Source organism: Dipodomys ordii, unplaced genomic scaffold (genome assembly GCF_000151885.1).
Source record: "Dipodomys ordii isolate 6190 unplaced genomic scaffold, Dord_2.0 Scaffold5, whole genome shotgun sequence".
NCBI classification, from domain to species: Eukaryota; Metazoa; Chordata; class Mammalia; order Rodentia; family Heteromyidae; genus Dipodomys; species Dipodomys ordii.
The window spans coordinates 20,017,611-20,039,052 of record NW_012267221.1 but is presented as its reverse complement, the minus strand read 5'-3'; the positions used below and the strand labels follow the sequence as shown (position 1 = coordinate 20,039,052).

Sequence of the window (21,442 nt, the reverse complement as noted above, 5' to 3'; positions counted from 1 at the left end):
TTTTTTTTTTTTTTTTGTTGGTCATGAGGCCTGAACTCTGGGCCTGGGCACTGTCCCTTAGCTCTTCAGCTCAAGACTAACACTCTACCACTTGAGCTACAGCACCACTTCTGGCTTTTTCTATGTACGTGGTGCTGAGAAATCGAACCCAGGGCCTCATGCATGCAAGGCAAGCACTCTACCACTGAGCTACTTTCCCAGCCCACTCTTGCTAGTGTTTTAAAGCAATTCCTAGACTTGAATTTCATAGTCATTTCAAAATATCAATCATATCTATTATAAAGCAAAAACCCAACAATAAAGTCCTAGGGTGCCCAGTCCATCTTTGAATTTTGTCATTTTCTGTTAATCTGTTAAATTAAGATTCAGACATGATTTTGATTGAGTTTAAAAAATTGAACATTTATGATTCAAGAGTTTAATCTCTTTATGCCATAACCATTCCCACTGTGTGCACGTGCATGCGCGTAGGTGCATGTGCATGTGTGTGTGTGTGTGTGTGTGTGCTAGTCCTAGTGTCTGAACTCAGAGCTTAAACATTGTCCCTGAGCTTTTTCACTCAAGGCTAGCATAGTTCCATGCTGTCTTTTTGGTGGTTAATTGGTCATAGAATCTCATGGACTTCAATGGCCCAGCTGGATTGAACCTCAATCCTCATAACTCCTGTCCTGAGTAGTTTAAGATTACAGGCTTGACACCTGGCAAGTTCCTATTTTTTTATGTTACCAATTTGTGGATTTTTTTTTTTTTGTCGGTTGTGGGGTTTGAACTCTGGGCCTGGGCACTGTCCTTGAGCTGTTCAGCTCAAGGTGAGCACTTTACCACTGACCGCACTCTACTACTTGAACCACAGTGCCACTTCCGGTTTTCTGGTGGTTAACTGGAGATAAGAGTCTCATGGATGTTCCTGCCCCGGGCTGGCTTTACACTGCGATCCTCAGAACCCAGCTTCCTGAGTAGCTAGGATTACAGGCGTGAGCCACTGGCATCCTGCTTAATTTCTTAGAAAATTTTATGAGGTGATTTTTCTTGTGAAATACCAACATTTTGGATTTGTAATTGATCTGTCTAATCGATCCCATTCTCTTATTTTCTATGAACTAGAATTAAGACCTATAGGCTGTGAATAGACACACCTGTGTAGATTTCTGTGTAAGCGTGATTCCTCTCTTGAGTTCTCATCAATTTTTTATTCAGTGGTTTTTAGCATTTGTGGGTGATTCTGTAAATCCAATAGGATATCAAATGTCCATTGTACAACTGTATTATTTCTTCCATGTCTGTTACCTGAAGTTTTACAAAAGAGAAATTTCTCTTATTAATCAGCTAGCTTGTGGTAACTACAAGTATAGGATAAACATATAATTCTTTAATTTGTAAATTTTCAGAGTAATGAGTTTGTAGAAAAAAACTAGTTTTGCGTAGAATTATTGAGCTCATGGATGTATTTGATTTGCTTTAGTGCAATACCACCATTTATTCTTTTTGGTGTCCAGTCATCCTATCTTAGGCCACTCAGTTGAATCTTTTGTTCTTTGACATGATTGTGCTCAGCATTCTATGGCTTAGATGTGCCTTATACATTTCTAGTCCTAAAGTTAGAATTGGTCCCTTATCCCAGGAGATATCATCCCTTATTTGGTATTTAGAAATTCTCATAATGTTGAATGCCCATTTTTTAAATTTTTTTAGAACAGTTTTTTGGTTTGTTTGTTTTGGTCGGTCGGGGGACTTGAACTCTGGGCCTGAGCACAGTCTCTCAGCTCTTCAGCTCAAGGCCAGCGTTCTACCACTTGAGCCACAGCTCCACTTCCGAATGCCCATTTCTGTGTGATTTCATTGATTCCTGGGCCTATTCAGTAGACAAATTAGGAAATACAGTGTTTAAGGAAAAATATTTATATTGACATTTGTCATTTAAATTAAGATTGCGGGTGTTTACTTCATAGATTTTATACTTATGCCACTTCTTGTGTTCTCAGTTCCTAATAACATTAACTTACATTGCTTATTTGCTTTAGTCTATAACAATTTCCAAAATACATATAACACACTTTCTAAATTATCACAACCACACAAACGAGACTACTGATGATGAATATACTGAATAAAAGATACTTCTTGTTCTTATATTACATCCCATTAGTAATATACAAGCAAAGTGTTGTCTTAAAACATCTGAATTTTTTTTATCTGTAGGGTTATGATATCAACTCAGCTTACAGTTACTCAGTTATTAGTCTTGCCAAATTTTAAGAGTTAGTTTTTCTTTTTACCATCTTTATTTTGTTGTTTTATTTATACAAAATTAATGTACAAAATAATGTTCAAAGTTAAAGCTATATGATAGGATACATTTACCCTCTTTTTCCCCCTTCTCTCTGTCTCTCTCTCTCTTTCTGTCTCTCTCTCTCTCTCTCTCTCTCACACACACACACACACATTGAGCACCATTAATCCAAAATTTGGAAATCCAAAATCTGAAACTTTTCTGAGTGCTGATATGAAGTAGGAAATTCTACATCATTTCATGTCAGAATGATGAAAAACATTGCATGAAACTACCTTTAGGCTGTGTGTATTAAATGTACATGAAAAACAACAAATGGATTTAGTATTTACACTTGGGTCACAGTCCTAAGACAACTCATTACATATGCATAAGTATTCAAAAATGCTATTAACACTTCAGGTTCTAAGCATTTAGAACAGGAGGCACTCAACCTTAATATCCTTTGTCTTACGGATAGCCTACTATTTTGAGTTTTAGTTTTATTCTATTGTCAATATATCTTGAGCACATACAAAAATTGCCTTTCTTCCTTTTATACTTATATATTGCTCTATTGTGTGGATATACCATAGCTTCTCTAACTGAGAGTTGGGCCTTTTGTTGATACTATTACATAAAGGAAAGTGTAAAGAAATTGCAATTCCTCATCTCTCCCCCACCCTTGGATCAATTGGAACTATCTCCTTACTAGAGAGACTACAGGTAACATAAATATCACAGGTTGCACTTCTCTGATATCTCTGAACATGCCTTCTAAGCAGTGGTTTGAGTTCTGCAGTAGATCTGCAGGACATGGATGTTATAATGATACGGGTGGGCGGTTATAGTGGATCTGTTCCAAATGTTTCTCTGGTTTTCTTTTTCAAGCCGATCGGACTTGCCAGTCTGGATATACAAAATGTCAAACTACAAATATTTGTATTCCTCGAACTTACTTGTGTGATGGAGACAATGACTGTGGAGATATGAGTGACGAAAACCCCACTTTTTGCAGTAAGTATGATAAAACTGCCTCTCTTTCTGTGACTCCAGAGACACATATCTTGAACATGCATCAACATTTAAAGCCCAGATGTGCTCATTTTGCCATCTCAAGCTGAGTTTGTAAGTGGATGGAAAGGCAATTGCTTTAGGCTGTGATGGAAGGGTGGGAGAAAACCCCAGACCCCAAAGCTGCAAATCTACTGTCATTGGAGAGATATTTTTTCCCTGAGTGTTGAAGGTCTTTTGTGTTCAGGTCCTTCAGGCAGAATTTGCCATTTAGTTCTTTCTATTTACTCTGAGTAAGATGGTAATAGCCATTAGTACAGGTATTTTAGTATCCCTTAATATTTGAATCTCAGAAACTTTTATATTTAGCAGATTGGTTCATTGAAACAATTTCCTATACTTATAGCTCAAGTTAAAAGGTCTTTCTCAAGTTTGATAACTTTGAGATTGTAAGTATAAATAGATATGTGCTTTAAGAATTTAGTACTTTCCTTTCCTTTGTTATCTGGGCAGTTGTTACCAATTGTCGCTAGTACTCTCCCAAGGAAACCACAGAGCATCGTAACATAATTTGTCACCAGACTAGGCTGTAGTCCAAGAATAGGAATCAGTTATGGTAACAGCATAACTAGGAAATAGAACTCAGGCTGCAGCACTCAGCTGAGACTGAGCAGATTGGAGTTATTGCTGAATTTTGAGGGACTTCTGCTTCCCCAATAATTCCCACCCCTTATCCATTCAACAAGCCATCAGAATCATGGGCCAGAATAAGGGAGCCAGTGGATCAAGAGAATTATATGATTTGATTTGTATCTACATACTAGAAAATATGTCTGACTAGAGCTAACTAAATCTACTTGAGGAGTAAGTGTATATTCAAAGGCTGATAGGGTCTCCCATTTACTCAGATTAAAATTTAGCATTGCAAGGATGAATAGAGAACTGTTAACTCTCAGAGTCATGGTTAATATATGTATAGGGGGCAAGCTCGGTACAGTTATATTATTGTTTTTTATCTCAATAGAATTTGTTATATATATATATATGTAGCAGAAAAAGTATTTATTGCTATTTATTTATTTGTTTCATTATTTATTGGTTGATGACATGGATTGACTTAACTTGAGGTGTGATCTTGCTGTGTTGTCCAGGATGCCCTGAACTCGTGCTCATGTGATCAGTCTGTTCCAGCCTCTTAAGGAGCTGAAACTATTGTCATATGCCATTATACCAGACCCTCTTCAGTATTTCTATGAAATAGAACATTTATTTTTAATATCTGTAACAAAAAATTTGGGAGGTTGGGCAGTACTGCTCTATGTTGGTAACAATCTTCCCTTCCTGTGGAAAGTTTATATAAAAGTCTTTTTCTCAGGCCCCCAGACTTCCTTTTGTGGCAGCTGTTTTCCAGTCTAAAGATTGAGACGGCTCCTTAAAACTGATATACAGTCAGGTGCTGGTGGCTTATACCTGTTGTCTCAGCTACTCAGGAAGCTGAGTTTTGAGGATCACAGTTCGAAGCTAGCCTGGGCAGTAAAGACCCTGAGACTCTTACCTCTAGTAAGCTATTCAAAAAAAGCTGGGCGTGGAGCTGTAGCTCAAGTGGTAGAGCACTAGCCTTGAGCCAAAGACACTCAGGGATAGCACCCACACCCCAAGTTCAAGCCCCAGGACTGGCAACAAACAAACACATGAACAAAAACCAAAAACAAACAACCCCCCAAAACCTGATGTGAATCTTGCTGAGGTTTACTTATGGGATTTATCTTCTGTCCCCCTTCCAGCCACACAAACATGCAGCAGTACTGAGTTCCAGTGCACATCTAGTTGGCGCTGTATTCCACACCATTGGCACTGTGATGGTGACGTAGACTGTCCTGATGGCTCTGATGAACCTGCTTCCTGTGGTAAGAAAACCAACAACCTTGAAAGGCAACAGCAAAGAGCTCGAGAACCTCACTCTCCTCCAACCACTGCAAATGCAACTCGGGGTCAGGCTGCTGCATGGTGGTTCTCCCGGCTTCCCTGCCCTCCCAGATGGGGTGGAACCAATTAGCAAATGTTGATCCAAGCCCTGCTAGTTCATAGCCCTCTGTGCAGAGCTGATCAGAAAACCACAGCTGCTGGTTGTTGTGATAAAATGAGGTTAGGTTGGTGATGTATATATAGCCTATGGCTATATATACATTATATATAATTAATTTTAGTTGATTCAGGTGGAATTTCCAAATTTGGCTGAGTTGTGTTTCATGACTATGGGAAGATCCTGAAGTAATTGGAATCAGGACAAGGGACATGTTGTAGGCACATATGCTCTTTCTGTTTTTTTTTTTTTTTCCTGTGCCATTTTATATGGAATGAGGTCCCCTGGCCACTGAGCTGCCCGAGAATTTCCAGGGACCCTTTTGCATGTTGTTGTGTCTTGTTTGCATTTGGAGACTTATTTATTTATATTTGCAAATTCTAATCTCTATCCTTACACACTTACAAATTTTAAGCATCGAAAGTAACAACTACTTCTTGTTTTAAGTCTGTTAATAAATCAAATTGCTGTATTAAAGGGCCTTAAGCTCTTTGTCAGCTTTTTAAAAATTTTGTTGCTCATGGCTTTACCATTTCCATTTGACCCATACCCCCATTTCTGGCTGTTTGCTAGTTAATTGGAGATAAGAGTCCTCAGATTTGTATGCTGTGTCTAGCTTCGAACCTGATCCTCAGATCTCAGCCTCTTGAGTAGCTAGGATTACAGGTGTCAGCCACCAGCATCCAGCCTCATAGATAGTTTAACACACACACACACACACACACACACACATAGATCGTGCTAAATGGTTTTGCAATAAGCTTTTTTCCTGTTTCATATGTTAATATCCCTTTCCTAACTGTTGGACATTTAGATTTCTGTCATTTTTCCCTAATTAAAAAATAATGTTGTATGAGCACTATTTTAGAAACTGCTTTGTGTGTGTGTGTGGAAACTTTAAAGTCTAGATCTCTAGAGGTATGTTGCTGTGTCAAAGCAGATGAATCTCTTCAAGAAAAGTGTTTTTCAGTGGACATTCTTCAAACCAGATTTTTTCACTTAAATTTTTTATTATCTTTAATCTTTAGTTGTACAAAGGAGTTGCCATTTAACATAGCAGTTTATGAATACAATATATCTTGACCAATGTCACCCTTTTTTCCCCTACACAACCCTTCTTCACTCTTCTTAATTTTGTAGGATATTCCTTTTTCAGGCCCAGAGACACAAAGGATCCAGTTCCATGTTTTTTCTTATATGTGAAAGCTAGATTTAGCTTACAAGTATATCTAAGTAAATACGTTGGGTGGTATGCAAGTGTATACAAATGTATTAACTGAAATACAGTAGATTTAAGGAAGATCTCAAATAGTAGTTCAGCAAATCAAAATCAAAGTTCAGCAAAATAAAACATCAGGAAGTGAGTTCTCAAAAAGGGTAAGATAGGGTTATGGAGAAAGGGATAGATGAATGAAGAGGAAGAGAGGGGGATTATGTAGACAAGAATCCAATGTATGTCCTACAAAATTAAGAAGAGTGAGGGAGGGTTGAGTAAGGTAGAGATGAGTGAGAACATTAAAAGAGGTAACTTTGATCAAGACATCTTGTATTCATAAACTGCTTTGTTAAATGACAACTCCTTTGCAAAACTACCTAAAGATTGAAAAAAAGAACTTTTCTGACAGGAAGCAAAACATTTTGTTGGCCATAGCAAGCAAATAACCTAACTTCTAGAATTACCCAACTTTTAGAAGGTAGAAAAATATAATTCTCTCAGTTAGAAGAACAAGAAGTATTAGTAAAAAGTTCTAATTGTTAAAAAAGAAAAAGAAACCAGCTTTTGAAAGATTGTTGTTGCATATGTGTATGTTTTTTGCCCCTTACTGCTCTCATTCTGTTGTGTCTTTAATGATTAAAAATTCCTATACTTTAGTCTACTTTGAGCGGGCCTTGAATTTCTAGTTGAAGGATTTGAGTCAGGGAGAGCTTATTTAAAGTAGAAGGTTGACATGCCACTTTAATTCCATGTTTATTGAGCACCTATATTCTAGGCCCTTTGAAACTGAATCAATAAGACAAAGTTCTGTGCTCAGGTGGAACTTATTCCTAATGAGAGGAAACAGGCAGCAAATACAATAAAGGAGGAAATTGTATAGTATTATGAAAGGTTTTCGGCATTACACAAATGAGGAAAATGAGATCAGGACAAGGGTGGGAAGGGCTGGGGAATAGCATGCCTACTAGATTTTAAAATGCAAACACATGCAATAGTAGGTGATTCATATTATTCCTTGGAAAAACTTGCTATTTCTCTATTGAATTTTCTATTTCTTGATTGGGTTATCCTAGTCACCAGAGACCGTTAGGACTTTGCACTGTCAATGGACTGCCTTTACCTTTGCATCCTGTCACTGGCACACATCTCATTGGAGGCTCCCTCTAGCTGTATAGGGTGAGGTCATACGAGGCTGCACATTTTCTAGACCTGCAGTACAGCCTGCTTCAAGATTTCTGGACTGCAGAGCACTCTTTTCACTGAAACTGCTTCTTATCTCCTTTCAGCATATGCTGAACGAACATGCTTAGAACGTGAGTTTAAGTGTGATGCTGGCAGATGCATCCCAAGAGCCTGGATCTGTGATGGAGATAATGACTGTGGGGACATGAGTGATGAGGATGAAAGGCACCACTGTGGTAAGTGAAGCCAGTTAATTCCTTCTTGCTGGAAACACAGTAGAGTTACTTTTCTGTTTGTCAGGAAGATTCCTGTTTAACTGAATGTGCACTAATAGAATGTAACCTTTGTGTTTTCCTCTGGTCTGCTTGACACCATCTATTTGCATGCTTCACAATGAAGGAAAATGACTTCATGTTTGCTTTCTTTCTCTTGCGCTTAACTGATAGAAATAATGTCCTAGGTTTCTAGAACAGAGGAAGAGAAGTCAGTTTGCCACTCAAACTGTAATAACAAATTATGCTTCCAGGTTCACTGATAGCCTTAGAGCCGGGGTGGGGAGAGTGAATTTGGAGAGGGGTGTTGGGAGGTTTGAGTTAGTCCTTTTCAATGGATTATGGAACATTATTTTTACCAACAAAACCTTATGTTTTCACTTGGAGTGTCTTAGTGGAATGTCTTACCCAGATAAAACAGTATGAAATCAGTGGGTTCCTGGCTTACAGATGTAGAAAGTGGTCTATAGTCAATGGAATAGAAATGAAGACCCAGAAATGAACCCGCAGACCTATGGCCACCTAATCTTTGATAGGATGGAAGAAAGACAGCTTCTTAAACAAATGGTGCTGGAAGAATTGGCTTAACACCTGTAGAAAACTAAAGTTAGATCCTGCACCAGAATTAGTTCCAAATGGATCAAAGACCTTGAGGTAAAAGCAGATACCCTAAAAACATTATAGGAAGGAATAGGAGAAAGACTAGGGCTTCTTGCCACTGTTCAAAACTTCCTTAATAAAGATGAAGAAACACAACAAATCAAAGAAAGGTTGGATAAATGGGATTGCACTAAACTGCAGAGCTTCTGCATGGCAAAGGACATAGCTAGCAAGATAAATAGAAAGCCCACAGATTGGGAGAAGATCTTTAGTAACCATACAACAAACAAGGACCTCATGTCTAAAATATACTTAGAACTCAAAACATTAAGTCCTCCCAAACAAATCCTCAAAGAAACAGCCCTCCATTAGTAAGTGGCCTAAGACTTAAAGACTTAGAACTTTGCATTGTCAATGGATTGCTTTTCCTTTGCATTCTCAGTCACTGGCACACATATCATATGGAGGCCCCCTCTAGCTGTACAGGGTGAGGTCATGCTAGGTTGCATACTTTCTAGACCTGTGGCACAATCTGCTTCAAGATTTCTTATTTCCTCTGAAGAGGAAATAGTAATGGCCAGTAGACACATGAAGAAATTCTCAACTTCTCTGGCATAAAAGAAATGCAAATCAAGGGTGGGGGGGGTGAGGGTTGAGGGGAGGCTGGGAAGGGATGTGAAGAGTAAACAAAGGAGGAGGCTGCAATGCTTGATAAGAAATGTACTCATTATCTTGCCCATGTAATTGTAACCCCTCTGTACAGTATGTTCACAAACAATTTTAAAAAAAGAAATGCAAATCAAAACAACGTTGAAATTCCACCTCACCCCAGTTAGAATGGCCATTATCAAGAAAACAAATAATAACAGATGCTGGCTGGGATATGGCCAAAAAGGAATGTTACTATACTATTGGTAGTAATATAAACTTGTTTACCCACTCTGGAAAGCAGTATGGAGGTGCCTCAAAAGACTAAATATAAAGCTCTCCTATGATCCAACAATGCCACTCTTGGGTAAATGATCACAAACAAGGCCATACTAAAGCTACCAGCACAACCATGTTCATTGCAGGATCATTTACCATAGCTAAGATATAGAACTAACCTAGGTGCCCCTCAGTAGATAAATAGACTGAGAAAATGTGGTATATATACACAATGGAATTCTATGCTTCCATCAGGAAAATGGCATTGCCCCATTGGTAAGGAAATGGAAAGAGTTGGAAAATATCATATTACGTGAAGTAAGCCAGACCCAAAGAAACATGGGCTCCATGGTTTCCTTCATTTGTAATAATTAGTATATGTCTAGGATAGTCCTAGCAGAGGATCACAATAGCTCAATAGCTATGTACATGACCATATGAGATGAGGCTAAGTGAAATGAACTCCAAGATGTGGAAACAAAAGGTTTTTCTTTGTTGTTGTTTTTAATGTACTGTGTGAAGTTACTTTTTTCTTTTGTTTTTCCTCCTTTGGTGTATTCCCTGGTGTCACTGTATTTGATTTTTGGTACCCTGTGTCTTGTATATACATTTATCTGGATTGGGGAAGGGAAGGGGAACAGCAAAATGGTGAGACAAAGGACAAAGGTGAACCAATGCAACAGCGATACTCACAAGACAATATGTTTGAAATGATTTTTACAACTTGTGGTGGGGGGGGGTGGATTGGGGAGAGGGGAAGTGGGAGGAAAAACAAGGGAGGGGACAACAAAGTTCGATAAGAAATGTACTCATTACCTTACGTATGTAACTGTAACCCCTTTGTACATCACCTTAACAATAAAATTAAACTAAAAAAAGAAACCTGTCTTTCATATTTTAAAAAAAGTGGTCCATAGATCCATGTGTGTTCTTCCTATTGAGATGAGTGGCTGGCACATGAATTGTAACAACTTAGCACCTTTCCCCTTATCTCTCATTTATCTACAACGGGATTGGGGAAATACTTGTTCTGATCTTCAGCAGACATTAAAGATTCTGAATCAGCATCTCATCGCTTACCTCTTACTGGCCTACACCTCACTACCCACCCTCATTCTATTGAGCATGTAATGAAGTTATAAAGGCTTCAGCTTCAGAAGAAAAAGATGTGTGTTGGAAGCCTTAATTCTTTCCCTATTTAGTTCTCTGCCTTTGAGTCATCTAGTATTCCCATCAGTAGAATTTTCATAAAATACCAATCATATTTTCCAATTGCACAATTACACTTCACAAACTAAAACATGATAACAAAGTTAAGACATTTGATATCAAAGTAAAAAAAAAAGAGTGAATCTCTGAAGCCTTGAGGAAAAAGATGTTCTTACATTAATTCTCTGAAAAAGTAAGTGAGGTATATTATGATATTCATTTCTTCCTTGTGAAAAAAATCCAGGGTCTGACACAATTAAGATGGAAATTTTGGAGATATTTATATTATGATGTTATTCCCACAGCAGTATGATTTCCTTCCATTCTCCTTCCATTTCCTTTAAGGCAAGAGAATTGAATGCTTACAAAGAGCTCTTTGATGGTTTCTTATTTTGTTTGTATGCTTTGGTTTCAGAGAATCAGACCTGCTCAAGTTCCGAATTCCTCTGCGCAAATAACAGACCTCCAGACAGAAGGTGCATCCCCAAAGTCTGGGTCTGTGACGGTGATGCAGACTGTTCTGATGCTCTTGATGAGCATCAGAATTGCACCAGGAGATCTTGCTCTGCTGATGAGTTCACCTGTGGTAACGGGCTGTGTATCCGACAATCATTTAGGTGAATTGGGGATTGAAAATTTTCCCAGCCAACTCTAAATGTCTGTTGAGGGGTTGGGCTGACTACATATTAGGCCTAGTGTTCTCAGTGCTTAGCACTCATGATACTTTTGATTGGCCATGGAAATGTTGGGAGTCTTCTGAAATCAAATGAAAAAGAAATTATAGTTTAAAGAACATGTTTTAATATGTAATATTCACTTACATACATTTGTACCTCTTTGTCAGTTTGGTCATTTTAACTTATATAGGGAACTCAGGACCTTGTGCTTGCTAGCTAGGTGCTCTGCCACTTAAAACATGCCTTTGTTTTTTGCTTTGTTTTTTGGTCTGGAACTGAGACTTTAACTCGATACCTGATGCTATTGCTTATTGGTAGCACCTACTAACTGGGTCATGGCATGACTTTAGCTCCTTTTGCCCTGGTTGTTTTCCAGGCAGGGTCTAACTTTATGCTCAGGTTGACCTGGGAGTGTGATCCTCCTACTTATGCTTCCCTGTCACTGAGGATGACAGGTGAGTGCCATTGTACCCAGTCATTGGCCAAGATGGAGTCTCACCAAGTTGTTGTCCTGATTACCACCTCCCAAGTAGTTAGGATTACAGACTTGAGCCACCACACCTGGGCATGTACCTAATTTTCCATATTTTTAAGGATGAAGGGACCCAAGAAAGGCATCATATTGCCTTGCAAAGATGAATAAAGTAAGTCTGATGGATGAAAAGTTGCCTTTGAAATCAGTAACTCTCTTGGTTTTCCATGGTATAAGCATAGGTACAAGAAATATTTTAATATCCTTTCTCTACTATAAGAAAAATAATAATGAAACATGATGAAGAATAGAGCCTGGTACTTAGTCTTCTGGTTAAGGAGACAACCAAAGAGACAGGTGAGACAGAGCTGAGATGCAGACTCTTGTTAAGGAAGCAAATACTGGCCAGTGTCCTGGAGCAAGGGCAGGAGGGGCAAAACTTCTAGTACTCTTAAGGAGAAGCAGGAAATCAATTGTAATGTAGAAGATGCCGATTGTAAATGCAGGAAACAAAATCTGAGGTTCTTAGCCCACTGTGTGGGCAAAACAAAGTCAGCTCAAAGCTTGCCAGTTTGGGAGATCATTCCTGCTTGGTTTCTTCCTATTTCTCCAAATGGGCTACTTCACATGATTTGTATTCTTAATGTCTCAGCCATGTACTCCCTCCACTTACCAAATCTTGGGATAGAGAGGGAAATGTTGAAGACTGATGTGTGTGTGTGTGTGTGTGTGTGTGTGTGTGTGTGTGTGTGTGTAAGTTTCCATTCTTATGGACGAGGTAAATAAGAACATTCATAAAAACGGAATGGTGGGTGCTGGTGGCTAACACCTGTAATCCTAGCTTCTCAGGAGCTGAAATCTAAGGATTATGGTTCAAAGCCAAAGCAGGCAGGAAGGTTTGTGAGACTCTTACCTATAATAAATTACCCAAAATGCCAGAACTAGAGCTGTGGCTCAAGTAGTAGAGTGCTAGCCCTGAGTAAAGCACAGAGGCCACACCTAGGCCCTGAATTCAAGCCCCAGGATGGCGTGCACTCTCTCTCTCTTTCTCTCTCTTTCTCTCTCTCTCCCTCGGGGAGCTCTGAAGAGAATCTGCTCAAGGGGAAAGGTAAGGTATTTTGGGTATCATAGGACATCCTCAGGTAGAAATAGGCATTTGAACACATGGACCTAGAGTGAAGGAGAGATTTGGTGTATGCCAAATGGCACCCATTCATACCGAGAGCAGGAGGAGCTGAGAAGGAAATGATGAGATAGAGGGACAGGCAGCAGAGGTCCTGGGAACCTTTGCTTCAGTGGCAAAATGTCGAACAGCAGGCCAAAAGTACCGGTGAGATAAAGTACAATGCACAATTGCCTGTGAGTGATGGGAGCTTGAAGGAAGAAGAGAAGGTTAAATTATGTTGTATAAAGGTAGCAAAAGGAGCAGAGGCTCGGCATCTGCCAAAGCAAATGTAAGAACAAAGTAACTGTCATCTAGAACATGTAGGTATTCTGTGGGGTGATCTGTCTGTCCCTTGTTGAGGCTTAAGCAGCTGTTACTGAACAGACAGCGCCAGTGTTGCACTGAAAACTTGGATATAATAAATTCTGAAAAGTTAGGCAAAGGATCCAAGGCATAGAGCTGTAACGCATCTTAATGAGGACTTGTCTGATTCAAGAGAATAAGATGTCTCATTCTTCCATTTCTAAGCTTTGCCTTTATTATTACTGTGCTCTTCTAGCTAACTTGGACTTCTAGGGATTTCATTCATCTTTGTTCTCTTCCCTTCCTCCCTTCTTTCTTGTTCTCCATCCTTTTCCATGTCTCATTCTCTCTTCCTCACTCCCTGACTTGCTTTTGCCAAGGTCTATGACAGAGCAGAATATATATATATATATATATATATATATATATATATATATATATATATATATATATATATTATATTTTTGGGCGGGGAGAATTAAAGTTGCAATCTTGTAATGTTCTGCCTCTAGCTCCAAGGCCTTTTAGGCAAATTTGTTCTAAATGATGGTCATATATTAGCTTTGTGTGTCTGAAGCTTATATTCCTTTATTCTGATGACACCTTTGTTACTGACAGCAGGACCCCCTTCAGTTAACATAACCTGTATGGGATCTTGGGGTACCATAGAGAAGAGACCAGTCTGGCAACAGGAAATGGAATTGTCCTCACTATGCTTAGGAATGTTAGGTTCTATAATAGCTTCTAGAACAACAGACCTCCTTCCTTTATCCATTTCTTCCATGCTAAGTATGCTAATCTACTAGTTTGAGCTTCTTCTTGTCACCATACCAGCTTTGCTTCTCACAACAGGCAGTAGTAGAATTGTATATAAGATAGAAGGAACATGTTGGTCTATGTGAGAATCACTCTAGTGAAAAGTAATATATATGTTCATAAGGGACACATCCAATAATTTTACCTTTTTCAGCTTACACCACTTACCTGAAAGTTTCCATGTATGTACAGGTACTTTTATCATATGGCTACTTGGGATATTGCCAGTGCATTATCTGATGAACAAATCAGATGAACACTGGAATTACAAACACATCATAGATTGTTTTGTGTAGCTCTAGATCTTCATTTCTCAGAGTCACCACGGGCACCATCTCTTCCACAGATAGAGGTTGATAAGGGTGAGAGGATGTATTGTATTAACTATAGTAGTCAACCTGGCATTCAGCTAAATAGAAGAGACAGCAAAACCCCACATGGGTGAAAGCTAAGACTTACTGTCAACTTGTCTAAAAGTAGTCCTGGGTCTTCTAACACAGGTGTGACCATCGCAATGACTGTGGTGACTACAGTGATGAGAGGGGCTGTTCATACCCAACCTGCCCAGGGACTCATTTTACCTGTCAGAATGCTCGCTGCGTCTATAAGCAGTATGTCTGTGATGGTGAAAATGACTGTGGAGATGAATCTGATGAGCTGGATCACCTGTGCCATACCCCTGCACCCACGTGTCCTCCTCATCAGTTCAAGTGTGACAATGGGCGCTGCATCGAGATGGGGAATGTCTGCAACCACGTAGATGACTGCACTGACAACAGTGATGAGAAAGGCTGTGGTAAGTGCCACAGAAGGCTTGGGAGGAAATCGGGGGACTGGATGTAGAATCTCAGCCTTTAAAGCTTATGTTGGCTGTCTACTCTCTCTTCTCTATAGAAAGCTTACAGACTTTTATTCTTGCCTTCATAACAAAAGCAAAGATTTCTTGGTATATAGTACAAAACATTTTGGATGAATTCTTCAGTCAGGCCGAGAGAATAGATAATGAATACCATTCAGGCCATTATTCAGGTTGAGATCTGAGGATCACAGTTTGAAGCCAGCTAAAGCAGGGAAGTCCATGAGACAGACACATTATCTCCAATTAGCCATCCAGAAAAAAAAGCCAGAAGTGGAGCTGTGGCTCAAATGGTAGAGCACCAACCTTAAGTGAAAAGGCTAAGGGACAGCGACCAAGTTCGAGTCCTAATACTGACATATGTGTGCACACGCACACACACATGTTGCTAATTAATGTTCCTAATAATAAAGATAATGTACTGATTTTCCTTGGACTCTTAGAATGTTCCTTGTCTTAAACTATCTGGAGTGCCTAGAAGTCCCTATCCTGCTGTGTTACCCATCAGTTCCATTCTCAGGTGATGGATTGTGATAGTTTTAGTTTCCTTGATGCTCCAGCCACAGTAAGTGAGCCAGCTGAGTTTATAAAATGAGCATTGTTCATAGTATTAATCCTGGTCACCATTGGTTTATAGAATGTTATCATTGTTCCCATGGTAAAAATTTAAATGCTTGGAAGGAAAGAACATATCAATTTTATTTCTATTTTGCTTTCTTCCACTGGTTTATGTCAGTACTTACTACATGCATCTGCCTAATTGAAATTTGTATACGATACAGTTTCTGCTCTTTAGGAAGCAACATGGAAACCAAGTGCTAGACAGACAAATTCAGAATGAAAAGACTGTTTGAATGTGAAGAAGGTACAATCCATGCAGTTGAAAAGTTAGCGACTTTTGAATAACCTAAGCCATCAGGAATCCTCATGATCTGTCTTGTCCTGGCATGATTTGTTAAGAATTGTCCAGTAGACCATGGTGAGTTCATGGCTGGAGTTTTAGATTCTGTAGTAACTGTTTTTCATCTGCAGGAATTAATGAGTGCCAGAACCCTTCAATCAGTGGCTGTGATCACAACTGCACAGATACCCTCACCAGTTTCTACTGTTCCTGTCTTCCTGGGTACAAGCTCATGTCTGACAAACGGTCCTGTGCTGATATTGATGAATGCTTGGAGACACCACAAGTGTGCAGTCAGAAGTGTGAGAATGAGGTGGGCTCCTACATCTGTAAGTGTGCCCCAGGCTACATCCGCGAGCCAGATGGGAAGACCTGCCGGCAGATCAGCAACATCGAGCCCTATCTCATCTTCAGCAACCGTTACTATTTGAGAAATCTAACCACCAATGGCTATTCTTACTCCCTCATCTTGCAAGGATTGAGCAATGTGGTGGCACTGGATTTTGACAGAGTAGAAAAGAGGTTGTACTGGATTGATAAGGAGAGGCAAGTCATTGAGCGAATGTTTGTCAATAAGACAAACAGGGAGACCATCATAAGCCACAGACTACCAGCGGCAGAGAGTCTAGCTGTAGACTGGGTTGCCAGGTAAGGAAACACGCATGAGGTTTCTGAAAGTTCAAAACTAAAAATAAGTCTAACCATGTTTTTATATTGATAGAAAAGTAATCATTTCATCTTGGGTTAGCAGGTAGATACGTTTATCATTCTATATACTTTCATCTGATTTGCACTTAATACTGAAATGGGATACCCCAGAACCTAAAAGCTAGTGACTATAACAATGTTTGGTGTTATATTATGGAGAGGGGCATTGTAAGGAAGGAAAGAACTCTACTCTTCCTAGCCCCTCTCTTAACTGGAGATGATATTAGAGGACCATCCATGGAATCATTGGTGCATCCAGCCCTTTCGAAATGCTGACTGAGGAAAACCTACTTCAAGGCATGGTGTTGGGCCCTAGAGACTTGGAGATGAGCACAGTGTACCCAAGCTCTCTTGTCTTAGAGTCCATGAGTGAGTCATTCCCAACCTAGGTTTGCTCATGGAGCAATGGAAAGCTAACTTGAAACTCTTGTTTTGAGATGGCCCTTCTAGAGAATGAGGATGTGTCAGATGGGCCAGTGATGTTTTAACTAGAACTTTACCCCTTTGCCTACACATCTATGTGGTGTGGACTCTTATCAGATTCTTGGCAACATAACTGAGTTAGCTTTGTGTTTAATAGACATGGAAGTATGAGCATGCATGCTACAAATATTCTTGCCATGGACATCATGGACTTCAAGATGGCTTTTTGCCATGTGACCATTTTAAAGATAAAGGTTCAAAAATTGGGAGGAGAGTTTGTTATCTTGCTCTCCCTGAGCAGCTAGACTGCTGTAAGTGTTCTAGAATTGCTTGCTGAGAACGAGTGAGCCATTGGCCACATGTCTAAGACAACTGTGTTCTACTCCACCATCAGAAATGGTGATGAGTGATTGGCAGGAACAGAGCTTCACATGGTATAGCTGCTGCCCCGATCTTTGCTCTGGTACAAAGGAAGAAACAGTCCTTCAACCCTTTCTCCCCAAACTGATAGTGTTATTTTCCACTGGATTTTAACTACTTCTCAATCATGGTATGTTGGCCAGAGGGGAACTTTACATAAGTGTGTTCCAGTGAGAAAAAAAATGGAGCAAGCAAACCTGAGTGAAGGTAAAGAAGAGTAGCTCCCACTGAGGTATTTTCCTGAAAATCTAGGAAATAGTAACACCAAGCTAAACCTTCCTCAAAATGCAAAGGGAAAGAAGAGTCCTGTCACATTTCATTGGACAAGGACATTACTTTTCCTCCTCCTCTTCCCCCTCCTCCTCCTCCCTCCTTCTCCTCCTCCTTCTCCTCTTCCTTCTTTTTTGCCCATCCTAGGGCTTGAACTCTGGGCCTGGGTACTGTCCCTGAGTTCCTTTTAGCTCAAGGCTAGCACTCCACCACTTGAGCCACAGTGGTACTTCTGGTTTTTTCTGTGATTAACTGGAGATGAGTCTCACAGACTTTCCTGCCCAGGCTTGCTTTGAATGGTGATCCTCAGATCTCAGCCTCCCGAGTGGCTAGTATTACAGGTATGAGTGAGCCACCAATTTTCCTGGCAGGCAGGGACATTTCTAAGATACTATATATCCTGAGATTTAAAATGAATTTTCCTCAATATCAATATTGCCAACATAAAGGGTGTTTGATTTCCAAAAATCTTAAGTTTGCTATGCTATTTTTTAAGTACCACTGTGCATATTGGAAGACAGCATTGGTTCCCAGTCCTCTTTATTTTTCTAGGAGAGGAGGTGAAGAAACTCTTAATGTTTTCATGAAAAGAATCTGATTGTAGGATCAGTCTTTTGTTAGAAATTAGTGGGAAGACAAGAAGCTTACGTGGGTAGAGTGCCCTATGGCATAATGCGTCAATATGCCAGGACTTGAATTCTTGCTCTTCCACTTACTGATTTTTATAACCTTGGGGCATCTATAGCTTCCTTAGGAAAACAGGATAAGCACCACTGTCCAGGGTTCTTGTAATCTTAAGTAATAAATTGTCTTATGAGTGTGTAATTTTCAAGGGAGAAGGAATGTCCAGCTGGCGGGCTGCACGCAGCTTGTGAAATCATTTGGTACATGACGTATACTACTTATATGCTTCTCACTGGCTTTTATAGCCTTCTACACATGTTGATAATTTTACATGATGATGTTCTAAAAATCTAGATGGCCCTTGGCCAAAAAATGGTTGCCCACTCTTGGTAAGACCTATCATTTAGTAAGTGTTCAATAACTACTATTGGCTGTTTTTTTAATGTATATATTTGAATTATCTTTAAGTAATTGTATAAAGCAGGTTAGAATCTTGTCAAAGATGGAGCCATGCTGTGGCCTGCTCTCCCATCAAAATGTACCCATGCATTCATCTAAGAGGATGCTCCTGTTCCAACAGTTAAATATTGTGACTTCTGACATGGTTGGATAGGGGCTTACTCTTGTAAAGTGGCATTTGAGCCTTTTAGTAGAGAAACCATATATACTCTGACCAGTTGGTAATGATTATCAGACTATGATCTGATGAAATCCTACAGCAGAACTTTCAATTCTCGGAGTATAAAACCCTTTCGAAGGTTTGGGGAATTTTAAGAATGACTTTAAGGATTATAACACTTATAAATTTATGCAAGGTTAAGAGCTCAGGTTAAGAGCACTTGTTCTATAGAATATAAATAGAATGTCAATATAAATACAAATGGAATATACATAGATTTTATTGACCTGCAGAGTATTTGGGGCCTGGAATAGTTCTGAAGCAGGAGTATGTAGCAGATTCTACTGCATTTGTAAGACTTCTTAAGTTTGATTAAGTAAAATATATCACAGGGTGTAAGGTATTCATTCATTTTGCCAGCCAAGTCTGACAGGGCCAGGCACATGTGAGGTTTCATTATATTAAACCTGTCAAAACTCAGAGTTCTTTCCTTTGACGATGACATTTAAACTGCATTTCATGGCAGTCAGTTCTGCTTGCTTGTATCTCTAAGCCTGTGTTGCTTGGGAAGGATGCCTTAGGCTGTATTAGGAGAGTAAAAACTAGACTCCTGGGGTGAAGTGTGGATCCAGACTTACCCATGTAACATTACGTGAAAGAAGGGATCATAGGCACATGTTTGTGCATCTTCCGTTGCTTCGATTGCAGCAGAGCCCAGCTCCTGTTTGTCCGGTCCTCATTTGGCTGGGGAAAATTACCTTCTAAGAGCAGCTGCCTGTGAAATCCTCAGGTTCCTTTGATAGAAAATTGGGTTGCTAAATAAAGTGACTAAATAGGTAACTGATGGCTCTCCATTTCAGAAAACTCTACTGGCTGGATGCCAACCTGGATTGCCTCTTTGTCTCTGACCTTGAAGGTCGATACCGCCGCACTTTGGCCCAGCACTGTGTGGATGCCAACAACACTTTCTGCTTTGAGAATCCCAGAGGAATTGTCCTTCACCCTCAAAATGGGTATTGTCTCCTTGTAATCTTGGGCTCTTCCTTTATGCCCTTATTCTACCTCCTTCAGTACAAAAGGCTGCTCTATGATCTTAAGGCCAGTATCTTGCTGGGATTTGTCTTCTACTTTGCTGTCTGGTAACTGGTTTAGTATAATAATAGAAGCTTGGCTTGACCACATGATTTTCCTTTGCTAGTCTCTTGTCTTTGCTATGACACACCTTTTCACTTTTCTGAGTCACACACTTTGGTTACATGCAAGGAGAGATGTGGTTAAAAAGGAACACCTCTTTAATGGACTTGAAATCCAGTTTATCATGTTCATTTTTTTTTTTTTTTGTCCTGAGGCTTGAACTCAGAGCCTGGATACTGTTCCTGACTTTTTTTTTTTTTGCTCAAGGTTAGGTGGTCTACCACGAGAGCCATAGCTCCACTTTCAACTTTTTAATAGTTTATTGGAGATAAGAGTCTCACAGACTTTCCAGGCTGGCTTTGAACTATGATCCTCAGATCTCAACTACGTGGCTACAATTAAAGATGTGAGCCAATGGCACCCAGCTAATTATGTTCATTCTTGATCACTGTACAATATCCCCTCCGGCTTTTTTCTCTTCTAGATATTTTCTGTTGGATTTCTTTCTATTCTGAGAGGTGCTGCAGGATGTAAACACCATTTCTTTGTAGCCTTTGGGCAAGTGACTTCCTTTGGCTTTAGGACTTCACCTTCTGTGTTTACTCTCACAGGCATCTCTACTGGGCAGACTGGGGTCACCGTGCCTACATCGGAAGAATCGGCATGGATGGAGCCAATAAGTCAGTGATTATCTCCACCAAATTAGAGTGGCCCAATGCCATCACCATTGATTACACCAATGATCTTCTGTACTGGGCAGATGCTCACCTGGGTTACATTGAGTATGTACATAGGAAAAAGATAAAACAACTGCAAATCTGTGCTTCCATTATACTCATCTCCTCTTCTAACTATATATTAGAAGTCACTCCAAAGTTACTTCCAACTAAAACTGCCTAAATGCAGTTTACTAAGCTCTGTGGTATTAGGTAATAGAAAAAGAGTTTATAGCCCGGTACTTTTGTTTATTTTTCAATATTCAATCCATGTTGCTTTCTACATTCCTTTATTTCTTTCTCCCCTCCTAAATAAATAATGAATAGATTTAAGTATGATTTTTCAACAACTATTGAAAAGGCTTTCCGTAAACTACTTTGGTGCATTTGTTGACAAGTATAATGAAATTGTTAATGTAATAGTAGAGTCCGTTCACATTTATTCAATCTGACAATACATTGAAATCCTGGGATTTTTGTAGGGGCGGGGAAGTGCTGTTGAGAATAGAACTTAGGGCCTTCCTCATGCTAGCAAATATTCTACCATTGAGCTATATTCCTAGCCC

General features: G+C 39.6%; 1 protein-coding gene across 1 annotated transcript in view; it reads left to right on the top strand.

Moving 5' to 3' along the window:
- Window positions 1–21,442, top strand: part of Lrp2 (low density lipoprotein receptor-related protein 2) — a 189,646-nt gene that overhangs the window by 129,970 nt on the left and 38,234 nt on the right. Inside the window, exons 45-52 of the mRNA XM_013027359.1 lie at window positions 3,161–3,286; window positions 5,068–5,190; window positions 7,869–8,000; window positions 11,188–11,389; window positions 14,706–15,001; window positions 16,094–16,610; window positions 19,887–20,039; window positions 20,772–20,942. Of these exons, the coding sequence (XP_012882813.1) occupies window positions 3,161–3,286; window positions 5,068–5,190; window positions 7,869–8,000; window positions 11,188–11,389; window positions 14,706–15,001; window positions 16,094–16,610; window positions 19,887–20,039; window positions 20,772–20,942 (1,720 nt within the window). The remainder of the gene's footprint in view (window positions 1–3,160; window positions 3,287–5,067; window positions 5,191–7,868; window positions 8,001–11,187; window positions 11,390–14,705; window positions 15,002–16,093; window positions 16,611–19,886; window positions 20,040–20,771; window positions 20,943–21,442) is intronic.